Genomic DNA, 16756 nt, shown 5'->3' with positions numbered 1-16756 from the left:
TCCCATCAAAAATAAGTTTTGGGTGGAGTTGAACACCGTGCAGTACATTCACAACTAACTACTAATAAGATTGTCTATGGAGAAAATAAAGTGCATTTGGCAAAGCATGCAAAATTAACATTTGCATTTAAATAACATGCTTGTTATTTCTGTAGTAGAGTACCACTACCGAGCTGGTCACTGGGAATATCAGGTAATATATGGCAGCCCTAAGGTGACTTACTTCTGACAGTTCTAGGGCCCATTCACACCTAAACGTAGCAATGCATAGTACTGCAGAACTGTGAAAAAATGTAGCGTGTGCAGTACTGTGCATTGCAGCGCACAGCGGCCTGGACTAATGTCGGGGTACCATTCAAGTGAATGGCAATGCACCTAGTGCATGGTAATGTACACTATGTGCACTGTGTTCAGTAAATAACTTATAAAACTGAAAGCAAATTAAGGATTTGCACATAGCAACCAGATACCAACTGACATTGTTCTACTGCAAATATACAAATACATACAGATTGTTTCACTTTAAGTTATGCTATTTGAATGAGAACATGAAGCAAATACAAAATGTTATCTAAATTTGGCTGCAAATGTGGAAATACACACTTTAAGAAACACCCTTCAGCAATACTTTTTACTGTGATTTTGAATTGTACTAAAGAAAAAAAACTGGAGCAAAACTGTAATGGTTGCTCATAACTCAATTATAAAACCTGCTATGGTTATGGGCTATGCTATGGACTGCTATGGGAAAATGTTCCTTTGCCACTTGGTTATCGCATGCACACCCACAGATGTATAAAGAACAGACAGAAGCAACTTATTTCTCAAAAACATACATCATATTTCCTCTTTTATTATATAAATATCCGTTTATCCTTTTAACTGTAAGAATATAAAGCGTTTTCGGAGGATCTTTTTCTTTATACAAATTCACAGACAGTACAATGAAATTCGGCACGTTTCTAGGTGAGATCCAACTGTGGAGATGCTCAGGAAAAACAAAAAAGGGGAGAGGTGGGGTGGGAGGAAACAAAGTTCATTTCAACAAAACAAAACAAAAATACCAAGAAAGTCCATGTGTGAATTCAATTCAAACTCTCAAACTAGCTGAATGAGTTTTGTGATCCACAGAACAAAGTGAGTACATCTTTCAACCCCAATCGGTTATGACCAAGGATTGTGCTCCCACTAATTCAGATACAATCTCATGTTTGCATATATAATTTGACTATTGTCAACAGCAAGGAACTAGGCTTTGCACCATCTCCAGCAGCAAGAGTTGAGAAAGGCTTGTACTTTCATTCTAAAACTGAAATCTGTAACTGGAACAATAATAACTGTTCAAACTTAACTGGACTCAGCTTTTAAACACTGATCACGCTAAAAGGTTGGATACCAATCTGAGCATGGGAAACACTTTTTTTTTTAAAAAACGTAAAGGAATATAAAACAGCAGTCATAAACCAGTTTATAAAAACAGTAGAATAACCGAGACTGACTGGGTCTCATCTGCTTTAAAAACAGGACTTATCTAACTCTCTGCTGGATGGAACGCTAGTACATTGCTATGTGCAAGAGGGCTGGCAGGGAATGAGTGGGTTAAATTAAGGGGCCAACCTCATATTGGTCTAGGCAAGAGTGGGCATACGATTCCTGGATCATTCTTGGGAAACAAGAATTGTTCTTACAAGGGCAAGGAGTAAAGGGAGAGCAGATTAAAAAAATAAAAAATAGATGTCTTTAAAGAACCCTTAAAATTGGATCTTTTTCCAGTCTAGGCACAAAAAACAAACTAGAAAAAAAAACAAAACACTACTTTCCAGGGCGAAAAAAAAAAAAAGTTAAAAACGAGGTAGCCAGTTATATGGAATATATTTTGTAAAATAAAGTGAGATAAGAAATGCGGAAATAAAAAGTTTTAATGTCAATATCCTGTAACTAATAATACCGGTAAGAAATCTCAGCCACGTTACAGGGGAATGTTTAGGTAGAAGGGGTTATGCGCTGGAAAGTTTGCACTACTTACAAAAATGTTTAAAATTAAGAAATGTTACTGGTGCAGCTCCCATTAACCCTTCCGTTGTTACAGAACTGAACTGGTGACCGTCGGCATGAGTTAACCACTTCACACTAAACCCTAGTAATTAGGTTAGGAGCAAGAGCAGATACCATCTGTTTGTTAGCAAACTGCAAGCCCCAGGGTCCCTGTGAAGTACTAAAAAGGACATTTTAAAAGCAAAAACAATCCTGTCCTGACAGCAGCACCAAAGGCTTGTACTTCTGTGGCCAGTACACCAATAAAAAGAATGTTGCTAAAAAAAACCCAAAAGGCTCCTTGCAAAAGGGGTCTCTTAAAAACGCCCCATTGGGCAGCAAGTTCTCACTTCACCATTTTCCAGAACTATGGCATCTGGTAGAATAGTCAGCATTTGACACTTTCTGGTAGCCTGATGCCAGCGTGCCCCGTGCGTTCACCCGCCGGACACTACAGTTTCCTGTACGGACCAGCGGATGGAGAAACAGTGCATAGCAGGGAACCAAGCATCTGATACACCTGGCAGCATGACAGATGCTGAAGATTCTTCAACTGCCGAAGGTCTTAAAGACAGCAGGTTTGCACTCGCCAACAGGTTTTAATGGAATTATGCCCCCCCACCCCAAGCAAGAGTCACCGTAAAAACAGTGAAAGCATTAAATGCAATGGATATGAATTTAAATAATAATCAGACTAATGCATTATTTAGTGCTCTTCAATGACACATTACCTTTACTGCATTCACTGTTTTTATGGAAATCAACTTTTGATGCTATTCAATTTGGAAAGTTTCATGACCCTGGTGCTATTTCAAACACAGCAAGGAACACTGGGACTTGCAGTTTGCCAGCAAAGAAACCCCTAGATGAACCATATATAGGGTAACTGGCACCATTAGGCAGTGACAGGCCAGCCACACTGGCAGTGGTTAACCCATGCCGTATATGAACACAGGGAGCGGCTTTTGCGTTACGATACAGGTGTAGAAGCGGCAACAACCCCTGTGACAACCATTTCTACTGCCACAAGAGACCCGCTGCCATCTCCCTGTGGCACTAGACACGGCCCGTTCTACTTTCCTCTCTTGTGGCCCTACAGGCAGTATAACGCATCAGTCCAAGAGTCTCTTCCATAGATGATGCAGGCCAGTGGTGGGGAAGCCCTCACCTGACCTTCTCACTCTCGGTCATCTGCCAGAGCCCCAGGTTGAGCACTTTGAGACAGGGCAACTGCGTGATCCTCTCCAGCCCCTTCTTGGTGATGCGGGTGCAGCCGTACAGATCAATGCCGGTTAGCTGACTCAGGTGCTCAGCAATGAGCTCCAGACCCTTGTCCGTGATGCGCACACACTGGCCGATGTTGAGGGTCCTCAAGCTGTGCATCTGGCGCACCATGCGATTGATGCCGTCATCACTGATGTGGCAGGAGCACAGTGACAGCGACTTGAGACCGTACAAGCCCTGGGCGATGTAGGCCAGGCTCTGGTCGCCCACCTTGTCGCAGAATGAGACATCCAGACCAGAAAGTCGCAGGCTGCCCATGGCTAGGTGCATGATGCCCGTGTCGCTGATGTTGTCACAGCTGCGCAGGTTCAGGTTTCGCAGGCCGCCCATATGGGAGAGGTGCAGCAGCCCCGCGTCAGAGATGCCACCGCAGAAACTCAGGTTGAGCACACGCAGACCCTGGAGCCCCCGGGAGATGTGCTTGAGGGCCAGGTCGGTCAGCTTCTGGCAATCCTGCAGGGTGAGCTGTTCAAGTCCCAGGCAGCCCTCAGCGGCACTGCGGGTCATGCCAGCCAGGTGGCCAATGCCCACATCGGAGACGTGGCGGCAACTGCGCAGGTTGAGGCTCTTGAGGCCATGCAGCCCCCAGGCGATGAGTAGCAGGCCTGTGTTGGTGATGTTCGAACAGCCCCCCAGCTCTAGCACCTCCAGCCTCTTCAGGTACTGGGCAATGCGGCCCAGGCTACTGTCCGTGATCTGCTTGCACAGGCTGAGGTTGAGGCTGCGGAGGGAGCCGATCTCCTGCACGAAGGCGTGGCCCAGGCCGTTGTCGGTAAGATTGTAGCAGCCGCTCAGGTTCAGGCTCTCGATGTCCGGCTCGCCGCACACCTGCGCCGCCCGGCCCTTGTCGCGCACGTCCAGGTAGCTGAAGATCATGGCCAGCAGCTCGGGAAACAGGCACGAGATATGGGTCTCCTCCATGCTCAGCGCGGGTCCGGCATCACCCCTCTACCCGCGGCTAGGCCTGAGGCCTCTTGGCGGCTTGCCTGAGGTAAAAGGATCACGGTGGACTCTTCCTCCTCCTGTCGCCTCAGCCAGGACCCGCTAAACGAATCATCGTCGGCCCGGCCGGTTTCGTTATTGTTTTTCGGCTGTCCCTCCCAAGACTTTGCCGGACCGGAGCTCCTTCTTTCCCCCTCTCAGAGTCCGTTAGCACGCGCCGTGCGCGGCTCAGCAGACGACGTGCTCGCCTCCGCGACGGAGGGGGCGTCACCGAGCAGCTGCGCAGGAGCAAAGTAGGAAACGCGCTCCCGCGCAGCCCGAGGCGTACTGGCGGTGTTGGCCCACCTCCGTCTGGCTGGTGCGCGAGCCCGCATAAACTTCGCGCAGGCGCGCTTTTGCCTGAGGTAAAAAAAAATGGTGCCCAAAGCGGGTTCTCGCGTTAGAAGCCGGCCGCCGTTTTGTCTTCTCGCCTGAGCCAGTCGTTGCCTACCGGACCGGCTTCTCTTACTAACGCAAAGAGTTTTTCTTCTTGTGTCTAACTTTGGTTGCCGCGCGACGACGTACGCGCCTCCGCGATCAGGGGGCGCGCGCCTCAGGCAGCTCGAGTTTTGCTCGTACTGCGCAGGCGTGGAATTGCCAATCGTCTTGGAGGTTGTGAGAAGGAGGGGGCGTTGCGGCGTGGGAGGAGCCCGAGGGATTCCTTTGTCTTCCGCGCAGTAGTAGCTGGGAGCCCTCGGCTGTTGCTACGGAGACGGCCCCTCCTCCTTTTTGCTTCCTGTTTAACCCTGTGTGCGTGTGGTGAACAAGATGGCTGCACTTCAGCTACCTGTGTGAAATTGTTGTGAGGTGTTACTTCAGGCAGAGGAGGCCAGTGACACCTTGGTGTTAGAACAGAGTCCCTTTTTTTTTTTTTTTAATTAATGGCAGTTGCTTTTTTAATAAAGTTAATGGATCATACACCACTTGTTCAGCGGTAAGCACCTGGCGAATCTTTGTAGTAACGCAGAGCCAGCTGCACATTCGCTGACCCGCATCCTGTTCTCACAATTTTTCCATTGGGCTTGGTAACTTTGGCCAAATTTATAATGGAATTTACAATGTTACGGTCACCAGGCTGCAGATCTGTGTTGTTTATGCCAGCTATCGGTTCCTGATTGCTCCACCCACACACCCGCATTCGCCTCACGTTCTTCGGATCATGGTCCTTTGCCCCCAACTTCTGGTCTCCCGTTCTCAATCATTTTGGCCAAATTTATAACCTGAAAAATGCTACAATCACTGACCGCAATCTGTATTGTTTACATTAGCCATTGGTTCCTATAGTGCTTACGTCCCCTCCACTGACACACACATTTGCATCTTCTTTACCATCTGCACGTTCATTGGGTCATGTCCCGTTCTCCCCAGCTTCTGGATTCCCAAACTTTATTAGTCTTAGTGACTTTTGCCAAATTTACAACACAGCAAATGCTACAGGTGATGACTGTGCTCTGTGTTGTATATATCTGCAAATGGTTCTTGCCCTACTTGTCTTGCCTGCTCCATTCACACATACGTTCACCTCTTCTTCTATGCCCTGTTCCTGAGCATTTAATCCTAGTTCCCATATTTGTGTAATAATACCCTTATTTGTGTAATAATACCCTTCTTGGGTAGCCAACTGGCTAGTGGTTGTTAAGGGAAAATTAGCAGTAAAAAAAAAATGACAAAACATCCCCCTCAAAAACTAAGCGTTTTGTCTGGACATACACTTTAACCTGATTCTAAACACTAACAGGGTTATTCACAAAAGGGTGGAGAGTCTGGCAGGAGAAGTGAACAATCTAGGACAACATAGCTGATTTGGAAAAATCCTCCAATTCAGCTCACTTTCCAGTTCAGCTATGTTGTCCTAGATTGTTCTCTTCTCCAAACTCTTCACCCTTTTCTGAATAACCCTGTAAGTTAAACACCACCTGGTTTTCCGGCAGTGTTATGATCTGGGGTTGCTTCAGTTTATCAGATCTAGGTTCACAATGTTGTGTCCCCAAAAAATGAGCTGCCGACCTGAATACACTGAATGATCAGGTTTATCCACTAATGAATTTTTTCTTCCAAGATGACAATGCCAGGATTCATCGGGATCAAATTGCGATAAAGTGGTTCAAGGAGCATGAGACATCATTGTCACACATGGGTTGGCCACCACAGAGTACAGACCTTAACCCCATTGAGAATCTTTGGGATGTGCTGGAGAAGACTTTACACAGAGGGCAGACTCTCCCATCATCACTACAAGACCTTTAAGTTGACAACTTTTCCAATAATCGATTATAATCGATTATGTCGATTAGTTGTTGCAGCCCTAGATCAGTGTTGGTCAGGCAGTGTCGGGTCTGATCAGTGTTAGGCAGTAATGGGTGTGATCGGCGTTGGTCAGGCAGTGACGAGTGTGATCAGTGTTGGTCAGGCAGTAGCGGGTGTGATCAGTGTTGGTTAGGCAGTGTCGGGTGTGATCAGTGTTGGTCAGGCAGTAGCGGGTGTGATCGGCGTTGGTCAGGCAGTGACGGGTGTGAACAGCGTCCATCAGGCTGTGAAAAGTGTGATTAATATTGCCTTGTGTACAGTATGCTCTCTCCACATCTCCCGGGCCTCCTTCCTCCCCGCAGGTCTCCTGGCCAGTTACAGGTATAGCGTACATAGCACGCAGCAAGCCAAAACATGATTGTTCAGCACAAGCAGAGCAAAATTCATGAAGTCGGTGTTTAATAAAAATACACTGTATAGTAAATAACAATTCCTGGAAAAAATAAATAAGTGTTTTCTGAGTAAGATAACAGCAGCAACCAGAATTCATTTAATTCACTGATCTGATTGGCTGCTGTGGCTTCCTTGTCATTGCAGTGTAGATATTTACAGCTATAGCTTTAACTTTTCACGATGGAAAATGTGGTTTTAGTGCTAAAAAGCAGAATTTATTGTAAGCAAACAAGAAAAAAGACTTCTATCTTGCCATCCTACCCCACACAACCCCATACCCCCAGTGAAGCATGGTGGTGGCAACATTGTGCTTTGGGGCTTTAATTGAAGTGGGGAGACTTAAGAACAGTTCCAAATATCAGTCAATTTTGCCACAAAAACTTCAGACCTGAAGATGAAGTGGATTTTTTTCCTTTCAGCATGACAATGACCCAAAGCGCACCTCCAAATCAACAAAAGAATGGCTTCACCAGAAAAAGATCAAAGTTTTGGAATGGCCCAGCCAGAGCCCGGACCTGAGTCCAATTGAAAATCTGTGTTGGGACCTGAAGAGGGCTGAGCACAGGAGATGCCCCCGCAATCTGACAGATTTGGAGCACTTTTGAAAGGAAGACTGGGCAAAGATTCCCAAGGCAAGCTGTGCCATGCTGATAGACTCTTCCAGGAGAAGACTGAATGCTGTCATAAAATCAAAAGGCGCTTCAACAAAGTATTAGTTTAAGGGTGTGCATATTTATGCAACCAGGCTATTCCAAGTTTTGCATTTTTTTCCCCCTTTAAAGATTCCAGTTTGTTTTTAATTAAATTGCACAGATTAAAGGTCTGGAAAAGCTGGCATTTTTACAAGGGTGTGTACAGTTTTAATATCCATTGTATGATAGTACAGGACAGTTTACCTGCGGTGTGTAGGCGCTGCAGCACACCTGTATGAATGAGCCTTCCAGGACTAAAGGTTGGTGATATTACAGTTTATAGGTGGAGTCTGGCGAGCGGGCCTGCTGGTTGTCTTTTATCTTTTTGGGGTGTTCAGTGCCGCCAACTCCCCCACAATGGTTCAGCTTTATTTTTGAGTATTGGGTGTCCGAGCCAACCCTGTGTTTTTTTCCCCCCTCCTGTTACATTCTCCGTAGGATAAAATAAATTAAAAGTCCAGCAGGAATGGTGGGGGATCCTCATAACGGGTGCAGGAAGTGTTCATCTCGGAAATCCATGAAAGATATAGAAAACTGTGATTTGTTCTAACGCTCAAACATCATCTGCAACAGGGTGAAATATTGTGCCTTGCAGCACTGGGGTCCCTGATTTGAATCCTGGCCAGGTCACTTTCTGCATGGAGTTTGCATGTTCTCCCTGTGCTTGCGTGGGTTTTCCCCAGGAGCTACAGTTTCCTCCCACACTCCAAAAGACATGCTGGAAGGTTGATTGGCTCCTGTCTATATTGGCCCTGTAAGTATGCATGTGAGATAGGGATCTTAGAAGGTTAGCTCCTTGAGGGCAGGGACTGATGTGAATGTACAGTTTGTGAAGCGCTGTGTAAATTGTCGGCAGTATATCACATACTTGCAGTAAATTAATATACTGTATATATTGGTTTTGGATGGAGTGATCATTCGGTCTGCATGTGTAATTTGCATATCACAAGTACCTTTGCTTCCCTCTGGTGGACAAAATATGAACTTCAATTATTTGCTGAAAAACCTAGCAGAGGAATTACTTTTCTTGAACCTTCAGAGTTACATTTATGATCAACGTTTTATCAGAATAATATATACAATATTTTCGTGGCTGCATAATCACGGGAAACCTATCCTTCAAAGGGTGTTTAAACCGGTACGGAGAGCCTTCTCTGAGAGATATAGGTAGTTTATGAGCCACGGCATTGATGATAATTTTATCTTACTTCTCATTATAGCACTAACATATTCCTGAAGGAGAACGTTCTCCCCCGGGGCCCTCCTCTGCTGATCTGATTGACAGCAGGTAGTGGGCGGGTTTAAATAGCCTGCTATTGGCCACTGCAATTTAAAATAGCCAATAGCAGGCTTGCTATTGCTGCCGGCCGATAGATTGGAGATCTGTGGCTGGCAGTTTATCCTAAGAGGGGGCGGCCGGGGGATAATGGGGGGCCGCATGGGGGAAATGCAGTCACAGACTGTCAGCGGTCTCTCCTCACAGGCTATAGCGGTCTACATTCTGCATTCAGAATTCTGCGTTGAGATTAATGTGAACTACCTTCTTCTCACCTCCTCGCTTTTCTTCAGCACCGTGCGCAGGGACAAGAAGGGAGGAGGAGAGCTGAAAAATGACACCCAAGTGTGGGAGGATCCACTGCAACAGCGGTGGAGAAGAAACGGAGGTGCAATGAACGGGCTGACCAGGCGCCAGGACACAATTTCTAGTTGCATTGATGGCCTGGCGCCTGGGATTTGTCGAACCCTGGTGCCAAGAACGTTTACTTACCTGATCTTCGCACCTGCATACACAGTCAGTGTATTCTGGTGGTCGGAGGCTCCCTGACATCGTCACGTCTAATGTAGCACTGCATTGAGGAATAGTCCACAAGCCGGATCGCAGAGGAGAGAGGTGAGCGCCATAGAGCGGGTGATCAGGTAAGTAAAAGTCCCTTACATAGTACACCTAGACATAAACAAGCTTAGACTCATACAAACTCCATGCAGATATAGCTCTGGTGGGAACAGATCCCAGACTCCCAGTACTTCAAGAAAAGAGTCATTGCCACTTAGCCGCCGCACTGTCAGCAGTTGTTTTGATTTACATGGGCTGTCCCTGGTTTAGCAAATACCACCCTGACAATTTTTGATCCCGGAAATCTCAGTTTTCATAAACTGACCTACCGCACCCTAAGGCCTCATTCATACTGCTAAGAGTCGGCCCGTACAGATCCGCGCGGAGTGCACGGCCGTATCGAGCCACTCCCGGGAAGGACAGGTGCTGCGTGTGATTGTACACAGCAGACTGTTCTCTATGGGAGGATGGGGACGAACGCTCACCCGAACTGCACATCCATACTCGTACGCAGACAGGATGCGCAGCTCGGGTGAGCGTACGGCGGCGTAGTCCCATAGAGAAGAACAGGCTGCTGCGTACAATCAGACGCAGCACCTGTCCTTCCCGGGAGTGGCCCGATTCGGCCGTGCATGCTGTACGGGCCGACGCTTAGCTGTGTGAATGAGGCCTAAATGCCTCTATTTCTTGAGAGATGATTTGATATTGTTTTGTCTTATTAAGTTAAAGCCCAACTCCGAGATGGATTAAAATAAAAATAGCACCATGGCTGCAATACTACCCTTTGCCCCGGAACTGTCCCCTGCAGGAATTATTTTTCACCACAAGATGTCCTCGGTCATCCAGCGTCATTCAACCTAGAAGAATGAGGACATACGGTGAGTGAAGGGGCAGAGCCTAGAATTGGGCTTTAACACCAAACTGCAGCCATTTATTTTTGCTACTGTGCATTTGTGCCCCAAAGTCATACTTTAAACTCGCTTTGTACGGCATTTCCTGTCCGGGGGGACCAGACACCTGCGCTAGCTCTATGTGCAACAAAGTTACCAGTCCCTTTAACTTCCCTGTGTGGTTCTCTGTAAAATCACACATCTTTTCTCCCACCCTCCTCTGCTCCAATGCTCTGGGCTGGCTTCCTGACAGTGACAACAGTGTACCATGCCTAGGCAATGTGTTGTGCTGGGGTGGCTGCTTGTACTTCCCACCTGGAGTGCATGTGACGGGGTGACAACGCAGCAGCGCAATTGGGAGACAGTTGTCAAAATATAAGAGGAAGTGCCTGAAAAAGACATTCATGGCAGGATCTCCAGGGATTATTTTAATGAAGGCTGCAGATTTAAAACGATTGAAATGGGTTCTTGAAATTACATATAACATATGATAAGTAAAACAGTGCCCAGGCTATGAACATACAAATGTTTACATAATCTTAATGCCAAAATCCAGGCATTTCTTTTTATGGAGTCCAAAGGCACCATAAGACAGCAAGTGAGCTTTACAACTAGTCCTCACTGATCTCTGTAACTGTGGGGACTTTAGAGTACTTCCTTCTCAAATTTCTGAAGAGAAGCAGTAATGTACTTTAGGTCAGGCCTCAGCAGGCCCGGCGCTACCGCAAGGCAAGTCAGGCGGACGCCTGTGGCAAAAATCCTAGCACCGGCCCTGGGCCTCAGCATTCTGATCGCTGCTCTTCCTGTGTATCTGCTGTGTTTACATTATAGATGAGGAGTTGGGGACAGAGCCCAAGTAGACAGCGAGTGGCATGGGTGCCAGTGGTGATTACACCATGCAAGCTGGAGTCCAGGTGTTGGGTGAAGAGCAGAGCAGCAGGATCCGTAATCAGGGTCAAATGAGCCAAGGTCACACCAGTCGGGCAGGCAAGGTACAAAAGGGATGAGGCAGAGGCAAAGTCCAGTAAACGATCCAAGGTCAGGGGCGGGCAGTAATCAAGAATGGTCACAATCAATGTGGCTCCGAAGTCAGGCAATACAAGGCAGAAGAACACAGGAACACTGGGGAGCTGAATGACAATTCACCAATTTGGAGACAGGTTTTAAATAGTGCCATCCATTAGAGCACCACGTAACTTCCTGTGCGCCGTTTGGCGCGCTGTTCCGTGGCATGCGTGCAAGTGCCCGTTTCACAATAGCATGAAAAACGGAACCCAGCGCATGCACTTCTTGTCAGAAACAGATGGTTTCTGACAAGATATTTAGATGTCTGTAGCCCGAGGTCAGCCATAACAGCTTCATTTGAAGAGTTACTTTTAAGTATAAAGTCCTGTAGTTCAGGGATTGCCCAATGTCATGTTATTTTCTCACTGTACCTCTGACTTGCAGTTACGCTGACCCACCACTAGAGGTCACCAAACTCAGTACTATCCTCAGGATTCCATTAGAATCCTCCAATGTTAATCATTTTAGATTGAGTGCAATGTGTTTGCAGCCCCATGTGCTAGCCACGTGTGACATTGTGTCCATCAGAAGAGCTGTGAATGCCAGTCAGGTTCAGTCATTCAGGAAAGACATTGTGGGAATGCCAGGCCGACAGTTCATAGTGCACCAAGCCTTCCGCAATGTCAAAGAGCTCTGGCTTCTATTGAAGCCGGACCCAGCAGGGCAACTATCCACTATGAAAAGCATGACACCCATCATCAATCCGGGTCATTTCATTTTTAGAATGAAAACATACATTTTTCAATGCGATAACTTTATTCATATGTAAATATCATAGGCACCGAAAGCCTCTGCACCAACAGACAACATACAGTGGCAGCCCTCGGTGATGGAGGATTTGGTGACCATGGTATGACCTGACTTGCCAATCCGTTATTATAATTTTGACTAACACTGGGGCGGACGTACTTGCTGAACCGGTCAGCAGGACCCCCCGGGATACACAGAGCACTGCTTGACAAACTCTGATACAGATTGTGTTGTTTGTTATCTGTAGAGGAGATAAACAAGTTTGGGAATGGAGGGTGAGTGCTGTAGGTAGAGGAGCCCTTGTGTCTGTGTCACCTCCTGAGATGAATAGACATGGAAGCCAACGACATTCCAGGCTCTGCCCAGATGTCTTCTGTGGCCTACAAGTGCGAGAAGAGTCACCTTTATTTTTAGCACCGGGGTGAGAACGCAAAGGGGGCAGCAGGAGTACACAATGAGGATCAGGCAACAATCAGGTCCTCATTAACCTCTATCTACAAGGGAGAAGGATCCACTCAGTGGCATAACTATAGCCACAGCAGCCCAGGCTGCTGCTATGGGGCCTGGGGGTGGGAGGGGGCCCCATTACATTATTTAAACATACAAACAAATTTAAAATAGAACGTGAAATGTAAAAATAATACAGTACTGTTGCAGTTGACTGTTAAGTCTACAGTGTAGAGACGACTGCAGATGCACAAGAGGAGTGTTTGGGATTTTTCTCTCTAACACAGGGGCAGGCAAATTCCAGCCCTCCAGCTGTGGTGAAACTACAAATCCCATGATGCATCTGCCTCTGGGAGTCATGCCTGTGGTTGTGAGAATCTTGCAATGCCTCATGGGACTTGTAGTTCCACAACAGCTGGAGGGCCAGAGTTTGCCCACCCCTGCTCTAAGGGAACCCTGGATAGCAGTAGAAACGTGACAGGGGTTCTAACCTTTCCCCACCTCATCCAGATCTTAGAAAAACAGTTAAATAATGCTAATGAGGGTCTGAAGAACATGTCAAGGATAGTTGAAAGGAGTATCCATAACCCTTAAAGGGAAATTCCAACTCTTGCAATAAAAATATAAATGCATACTTCTTCGTAAAATAATTTTTTTTATTTGTTATTATTATTATCATCATCATCATAAGCATCATTATTATTATTATCATCACTATTATTATTATTATTATTATCATCATTATTATTATTATTTTACAATGGAGCTAACAAAGCATTGCAACTGCAATCAGTAGTCTGTCTCCTGCAGACTGTTCTTCCTGGCAATGTCCATACCGAGGTACAGACATGCAGTAACATCTACGGGAGGAAGAATAAACGGAGTACACATATGATGACATCACCACATGTGTATTCTGTTGAGAACTACAAATCCCTCTACCATGATGGCTGTGGGACTTGTAGTTTCTCTCTTCACAAATCCTGTCTAAGGATCTGTAAATGGAAGACACGGCTGTGTGAGCCATGGCGAATTACTAAATGTATACAAGCCTGCGGGAGAATAACCCTGCAATTTAGGGGGGGGGGGTAGGGGGGTGGGGTTTGCGATGTGACCATGTTACATGCTAAATCAGAATATAACATGAAACATGGTCAGTAAAGTAAACATAGTGGAACGTTCTGACAAGACTTTTCATATGAACATCCGTATGATGTTCATATGAACAGCATTAGGAGCTATTAAAAGCCAAGTGTAACACCAAAAACCCCTTCATTTCACCTTCCTCATAGACGCAATGCATTCAGCCCTAATGGCAGCATCTTTCCAAATTCTCCCAATTTTCCCCTTCACCGATCAAAGCTGCCATTTGCTGAGTTGGGTATTTGTAGCCCAAAGCCCATTGTTCTCCAGACAGCAGAGGAGTTTGAAGTGTCGTGCGCAGCTCACAGTCATGGCCGCAGGGCAGAGAGTGTCCATGAATTCTTCTACTAGATGAAGGTGGAGAACATCTGCAGACCAGGTGAGGAAACATCTCCAGGTGTACCCGGAGCCTAGGAAAGAATGGAATCCAGTCAAACAAACACACACAAATCTCTGTGACGGGATGGCACCAAATGTGGAGCAGAACAGTGGAAAAAGCAGCTTCATGTTTATCCATTGCACAGTATATCCATTCTAGACAAAGCAGCTGCCACCGAATCAGCCTGAAAATATGTACAACAAAAGTGCTCAGACACCCAACATCATCGTCTGCCTGCAACCCATCCATGAATATATGTACAGGGGCTGTTTCCTGGCAACCGGAACACTGCCACACTATAAATCAGGGAAATGGATGTCAACGGCAGCTGTTTTATTCATTTATAGCACTCACACATTCTGCAGTGCTGTACAGAGGACACTGAGCCAGTCACATAAGACTGCACCAGAGGAGCTTACACTCTACTGTCCCACCACAGTCACACACTGTTATTATAGGTTTATATAGCTCTGACATATTCTGCAGTGCTGTACAGAGAATACCGAGCCATTCTCATATGTCTCTGCACCTGAGAAGCTTACACACTAATGTCCCGCCACAGTCACACACTATTATACGTTTATATAGCTCTGACATATCCCATAGTGTAGTACTGAGAACACTGAGTCATCCTCATAAGTCTCTCACCAGAGGAGCTTAAACTAACCTCCCACCACAGTCATACACTGTTATTATACGTTTATATTTCATAGTGCAGTTCAGAGAACACTGAGCTGTGAACCAGAGGAGCTTGCACTCTAATGTCCCAGCACAGTCACACACTATTATTAATATTATTATTATACATTGGTGTGGCTCTGAAATATGCCGCAGTGCTGTGCAGAGACAACTGACCCAGTCACATCAGTCTCTGCACCAGAGGAGCTTACACTCTAATATCCCCAACACAGTCAAACTTTTTTTATATTAGGGATGCACCAGTGCCGTTTTTTTCGGAATCAAGTACGAGTACCGATATTTAACTTCCGGTACTCGCCGATACCGAGTACCGATCACAGTACTTCCGCTAGCATGGAGGCCAGCTTCCCAGCCAATCAGGAAGCCGGGCTGCGTGTCATTATCCATCACCCAGCCTCTTGATATCCCGGGAAGCCGGCCAAACAGCATGCTGTTTGGCCGGCTCGATGCCGATTTACTGCTTTACCTGCTGCCTAACTTCCTGATTAGCCGGAAAGCAGGCGTCATGTTCTCTCGCAGCACTGCCGGACCGAAAGTTATGGTATCGGGGGTAAGTATCAGAGCATTTGGGCGAGTACTCGCCCAAATACTTGGTATCTGCACTGATACCAATACTAGTATCGGTGCATCCCTAATTATTATTATAGATTTATATAACACTGAAATATTCTCTGCACAGAAAAACCGTGCAAACAGTCCCCAGCCCCCAGAGGGACCCCAGATCCACATTCCCTCCATGTATTTCCTTTTATTAAAGCTATTCATCAAGTTCACTTCATTCCGCGGAACTGTCCAAAGTGTGAAAATCCAGAATCTTCAACAAGGAACATACACATTATAACAAAACGTGTCCTGATTGAAGATTCTATATAAGAAATCCAATTTCCGGACACTTTCTGATCTTATAAGCGGCGTTGGGCGGTTTGGGTGTATTTGCCGATCTTTCAGCCAGGAGATTATGATTCAGTCTGTGGGGCGGAAAGGGGTTGAGTCCAATCTGTGATGTGCAGCTGTATAGTGTGTATATTTATCCTGGACAGCGATATGTAACCAGCCACATCTGATGTATACACACCGCACTGACACAGGCGAGTGGAGGGGCCTGGCACTCCGGGGGGTGCGCTGTCCTGGGGGATTCCCAAACCACTGCCAAGTGGGAATGTTTTTCAAGTGATGGATGGGGATTGAGCTCACAAAATCATGTTTATTTTTGGGGATCATTGTGATTGAACACACTGCTGGAAGACTCTGCTCCTTCCTCTATGTAACTCTCCTCTCCTGAAATACTCTGCACTGCTGGAAGACTCTGCTCCTTCCTCTATGTAACTCTCCTCTCCTGAAATACTCTGCACTGCTGGAGGACTCTGCTCCTTCCTCCATCTAACTCTCCTCTCCTGAAATACTATGCACTGCTGGAGGACTCTGCTCCTTCCTCTATGTAACTCTCCTCTCCTGAAATACTCTGCACTGCTGGAAGACTCTGCTCCTTCCTCTATCTAACTCTACTCTCCTGAAATACTCTGCACTGCTGAAAGACACTGCTCCTTCCTCTATGTAACTCTCCTCTCCTGCAATACTCTGCATTGCTGGAGGACTCTGCTCCTTCCGCTATACAACTCTCCTGAAATACTCTGCACTGCTGGAGGACTCTGCTCCTTCCTCTATAACGCTCCTCTCCTGAAATAGTCTGCACTGCTGGGGGACAATGCTCCTTCCTGCCAGTCTATATGACACCTTCCCTGTCAGCTATAGTCATACAAACATCCGGATCACAACATCTTTATTTTTTTTTCTCATCTTGACCCCCAGAGATTTCAGTGAAGCAGAGTATTATTCATCACAGGAATGCTGACAGCTC

At 46.3% G+C, this 16756-nt stretch overlaps 1 protein-coding gene and 1 long non-coding RNA gene across 2 annotated transcripts; one reads left to right on the top strand and one right to left on the bottom strand.

Annotated features, from left to right (window-relative positions):
• The first annotated feature begins 1199 nt into the window (after positions 1-1199).
• LOC108804639 lies at positions 1200-2031 on the top strand. Its single transcript, XR_001942372.1, has 2 exons — positions 1200-1434; positions 1842-2031. It is a non-coding gene; the product is annotated as an uncharacterized LOC108804639 (long non-coding RNA).
• Positions 2032-3003: 972 nt separating this feature from the next.
• Positions 3004-4526, bottom strand: FBXL14 (F-box and leucine rich repeat protein 14). Its single transcript, XM_018576471.1, has one exon. The coding sequence runs from the start codon at positions 4237-4239 to the stop codon at positions 3199-3201; it is 1041 nt and encodes a 346-aa protein (XP_018431973.1). The 5' UTR covers positions 4240-4526; the 3' UTR covers positions 3004-3198.
• Positions 4527-16756: the final 12230 nt, after the last annotated feature.

Source organism: Nanorana parkeri, unplaced genomic scaffold (assembly GCF_000935625.1).
Source record: "Nanorana parkeri isolate BGI_ZX_2015 unplaced genomic scaffold, ASM93562v1 scaffold67, whole genome shotgun sequence".
NCBI lineage: Eukaryota > Metazoa > Chordata > Amphibia > Anura > Dicroglossidae > Nanorana > Nanorana parkeri.
This window is presented reverse-complemented; position numbering and strand designations above follow the sequence as displayed.